We start from the raw sequence: 5,043 nt of genomic DNA on the forward strand, positions 1-5,043 counted from the left end.
CATGGTGAAATAAAAACACTGGCTAGATCTGTGTAGACAAGAGGTGTTACGGTTTTGTTTTTTATGAAGGGACAGTTTGATTTAGTGAACACGTATGTTCAGACGAGTGGGTTTTAGTTTTGTGAAGGTGACAGTTTGATTTTGGAACACGTTACGATTGTTCAATGTGAAGTGATAATAGTTTAAAGGCCCTCCATCTGTACTGTTTGAACTGGAATATCACCATATGAGAAATGTTGTCATATTTGTTTTGTTTTTCAAAATTATGGTATTTTACTTCAATGGACGGTCATTAACACTAGAAGTGGGGATATAGTGAAGTGACGTTTCTTCAGCATGTCCTGGATAAGAGAATAATAATGTAAATATAGTTATTAAGGTTAAGTTAACCTATAAGTTTTAATTGTTTTATTAATTGATAAGAATTCTTTTTTTTTCCTTTTTCATTCTCTGTATATAGATTTCTTAGTATTATTAAACTTTTTTACATATAGTTCTGTTGTTCTTTCTCTTCTTTCAACTTGTTAATTTACTTAGGTTTTTTTTGTTCACGGAATTCTACGATAATTCAACAGGTGGGTAGGTAATACTAGGTTTTCTGTTATCTACATGTAAAAGTATTCGCCAGTGGTCATAATTCAACAATTGTTTATATAGGGGTATATTTTGGTTATATTGTGGGCATAATGCTTCGGGGTTTTCGTTATTTCCAAGAAAAAATAACGTGGCGCCTAAGAAGTAATTTTTTCTTTATTATTATTATTATTTTTTTCCTTTTGGGATTATATTTTTTTTTTTATTTGACTTTAACTCATCCCCTTCTCCGCTGAACATGGGAAATGATAAAGTATAACTAAGGATAAATCAAAATTTGCAGTTATAATTTTTATTAGAAAAATAACTCTGAAAAAGATTTATTTTTATAATTAAATACTAAGTATTAAATATGAGTATATAGTAAGTATTAAATAATACTTTCTTTACCCTTAATACATTTTTTTTTAACTTTTTCTCTGCTTCACCTTAGCAACTTATCTTTATTATAATTTTAAAATGTTTTAATAATTTTAATTTTCCCAAAATGTCCATACTTGGACTGATGCCCTTCAACTAACTGAGATTCAATTAGCTATCTCTTCCTATTTTGACATAAATAGTTACTCTGAGGTGGGGTTAATTAAATTAACTACTGGGGAAGACTTTCAATAGTAACTTATTGAATTTTTCTGCCAGTCTATTTCAAAGCAAGTTTTTATATTCCTTTCCTTATTTGTAATGTTATAAATTTAACAATGTCATTCATTCCAGGATACAGTGAATATTATGAAAACTGAAGGTTACAAATTTCCAGCACTAAAAGAGAGTGACGCTATGTTTTCAGCCGATACTGCTCCAGAATGGGCAGATGGAGATTGCTGCCACAGGTGTAGAGTTCCATTTTCTATTATGCAACGCAAGGTGAAATTATTTATTTTTTAAATTAACATTCTGTTCATATTTTATTATTAAGAAGGACAAGTAAATTTAAATGAATTTAACAATTAAAATTTGCATTTTTTGAAGAATTGCATTTGTTTAAGCTGTAAAGCAGAAAAAAATTATAAAATTAACACTTCATTCTAGAGACATCTCATCTCGATCATTGTTTGTAAATTTTTAGGATACTTATTTATTTTATTTTTTTAACATATTTTTATTGCATAAATATAAAATGTACAATATTGTTTTGGGATACTCCTTTATACAATACAATTTTAATACTAATTACACTTTACAAACTTCTCTATTTTACATTTTGCTAAAACAAACCAAAGGAAAAAAAAAGAAAAAACCAAAACATTATTGAATTAAAACAAAATACTTGGCATAGGATAGAATAAATACATAGTATTGAGTTGCATAAAATACATATTGATTTATGTTTACAGTAATATATATTTAGTTCTTTTGTGTTTATATCTGTGGGTTGTAGTTTTAGCGAAAATTTTTATTTCAGTGATTAGAGAGTTAAATGAGTTGGGGCAAGACTGGAAGAAGTTCTGAGTCAGTTTATATATGTATTATTGTACGCTGTCTATATTTAATTCAGTGTGCCTTTTAGATATTCTTGTGTAATATGGGTAGTTATTAATGATTCTGTGGCATTTGTTTAGAAGTACTTGTATTTCTTTTATACTGGTAGTACTAGTAAAACTTCATATTGAGCAGGCATAAAACAGTTCTTTACTTATTTAATTCTATATTTTTTTGTATTAATTTTTTTCATCTGTTTAACGTTATCGATGTAACAAATGTAAGAAAAAATAAATTAGAAATTGATGATGTTGATGACATGTGACGTTTAACACCACTAAACGAAAACAAACAGTAAAATTTTTAACTCATTCTACAATTAATTGTTACATTTTACAATTTCGAGGATGAGCTGATTTAAGATTGAGATCACTTATAGTGTATATTAATTTATTCCAAATATGAATTGCCAAGGAATGTATCACTCATAAACTTCATATTACTTTTAAAAGTCAATTTATTGAGTTTTGGGAAGTAATAATTAAAGGTTATTATGAAACCATCTAATGTGGATATATTCAATTTTTATTAAAAATATTGATTTATATCCCATCTTTTCAACAGGAGAAAATTGAAATTTTGAAATAAAATGAATTTTCGGCATAGAATTTTAATATGTCAAATAAATCTTTTCTTGTTAGAAGTGTGTGTATGAATTTTTGATTTTAAAAAAACTTTATATTATTTTTATCTTTATAGAGTGTCATGTCAAGTCTTTAGCAATATTTAAGGAGGTTGAAGTAGTCCTCAAAATCAACAAAAAAAGTCCATAAAGACCATGGTCTGATTCTGAGAAGATTGATTTTTTTTTTTTTTTTTGTTTTCTTAAGCAACATATTTTTATATTAAATAGGAAGCAATAACTAAATTAACAAACTATTTAAGTTAAGTAATTCTACAGCTTAATGAACTAGACTAAATTTTCTTTAAAAACAAGTATAATTTGTCTTTGTTAAAACCAATTAAAGATGGCTTCAAGCAGCTAAATGACACAAAGTTTTGCTTTTTTATTAAATCTTAAACAATTGGTGATATTTTTTTATCAGATTTTTTACATGACTAAAGATTTTCCACTTTCAGAAAAACTTCCTGGTTGAACAAGCTTAAAGTCCATAATACTTGAGTTTAGGTCTGTTACAGAAAAACAATTTTATATCCATTAGTTTTATAAAACAAAAAAAAACAGGATGTGGTGTGAAATTCTGTCTCCTATAAGCATGAGTGTTTTCAAGCAAAATAATATTACTGTAATAAACTTCTTATTTGTACAAAGTAGATAAAATAAAATAATTATTTTTTTAAGAAGAATTATTATACTCACAATAAACATTTTTTTTTTTAAATTAGAACCATGTATTAGTATTGTGAAATTATTTAGCCAGAAAACAATGATCTGAGGAGACATAATTTCACATCACATAATTTTTTTTACAAAGCTGAAAGCAGATCTCAGCTTTTTCTGTAACAGGCCTCAACTAGGTTAAGTTTTTCTGAAAGTGGAAAATTTGTAGTCCAGTTTGAGACTGAGATCAATAATCAGAGTTTTTAAGAAAAACAAAACTTGGCTTAATTTCCCCGCTTGAAAGTTTACTTCCATTGGTTTTAATAAAGACAAATTCTAATTATTTTTAAATGAACTCTTGTCTAGTTACCCCTATTGCAATTTAGAAAAACTTAACATAAATAGTTTTTTTAATTACTGATTCTAAGTATTCAACAAAAAAAATTGGTGCTTAAAAAAAGTACACATTTCCTGCTTTTCTGTAGAGAATCAATAGTCTATATGAGTTTTTTATATCTAATTTAACCTTTTTATATATTACTGAAGACTTACAAGACACACTGTATAATTAGATCTTGTGAATGAAAAGATATTCTTCCTTGTTTTAATTATTAATGATATAAAATAAATAATTAAAACAAGGAACAGTACCTTTACATTCACAAGATCTAATTATAAATGAAACTCTTCCGGTAGAAGATATAACTTTAAGACATGCTGTATGTATGTATGTATATATATATATATTTTTTTTTTCTCTTAATGGTAACCTCTTAAGAGATAGTTTATTTCTTTTATACATGTTCCATGCCATGAAAGGCGTACTACATATATTATATGTTTAAAGTACAAAATATTCGAGTATATATATTTTGTTACATTGATTATAACATTTTTAAAAAAGTAAAGAAAAACAAAACATATAATTAATTATTAATAATAAAAAAAAGGAGGATAATAACAAAAATATATATATATGAATGGAATATGGTCTGGGTGCGGTAAAAAAAAACTCAAATAGTAAATAATTATACTATTTTTATTGAGCCAAATAGGCTGCTCGTTGCAGGGCTTCGTCAGGGCTAAAAAAGATACAAACACTTAACATAGTTACAAATAGGAAAAAAGAAAAAACATAAATGGAAAATAACAGGGGTATAAAATGAAAAGTAAGATATAATAAGAAAAATTAAAGGTTGTAAATAGTAAATGAAAAGGGTACTAGTAACAGATAGATAAGAGAAAAAATATTAAAGAAAGTACAAATAAAGAGATGAAAAAAGAAAAAAAAAAATTCAAATCAAATGATGAGACAGAATGCACACCTGTTTAGACGGCAGTCAAAGTCAGAGTGACACGTTTGTATTGGGAGGAGTGGAGATGGCAGTTATGCCACAATAACGAAAATAATTTTAAAGTAAACATAGTAAAAAAGTATTTAAATTAGGTGAACAATAAATGGTAATATACATAATAGAGGGGGGAAGAGATATAATTAAAAAAAAAAAAATTCATAGATAGAAAAACAAAGGAAAAATAAAGTATAAAATAATGGGATACAATGTGTGTAAGTGATAAAGAAACACAATATACCAAATGAGTGGAGATACAGAAAAGTGTAAAATATAATAAAAAATTAATAATAAAGTAATTAATATAAGTACACTTAAGAAGGTAACACATGAATA

General features: G+C 26.2%; 1 protein-coding gene across 4 annotated transcripts in view; it reads left to right on the forward strand.

Annotated features, from left to right (window-relative positions):
• The window catches only part of Hrs (Hepatocyte growth factor regulated tyrosine kinase substrate), a 26,433-nt gene that overhangs the window by 8,068 nt on the left and 13,322 nt on the right, over window positions 1–5,043 (forward strand). For 2 of the 4 annotated variants that reach the window (XM_014431097.3, XM_014431098.3), the window contains one exon: window positions 1,309–1,458. In XM_014431097.3, coding sequence (XP_014286583.1) covers window positions 1,309–1,458 — 150 coding nt within the window. Of the gene's footprint in view, window positions 1–76; window positions 362–582; window positions 739–1,308; window positions 1,459–5,043 lie in introns of those variants that run through there. The other 2 variants (XM_067046279.1, XM_014431099.3) reach the window with 2 other exon arrangements.

Source organism: Halyomorpha halys, unplaced genomic scaffold (assembly GCF_000696795.3).
Source record: "Halyomorpha halys isolate HHAL.00 unplaced genomic scaffold, Hhal_1.1 Scaffold945.1, whole genome shotgun sequence".
NCBI classification, from domain to species: domain Eukaryota; kingdom Metazoa; phylum Arthropoda; class Insecta; order Hemiptera; family Pentatomidae; genus Halyomorpha; species Halyomorpha halys.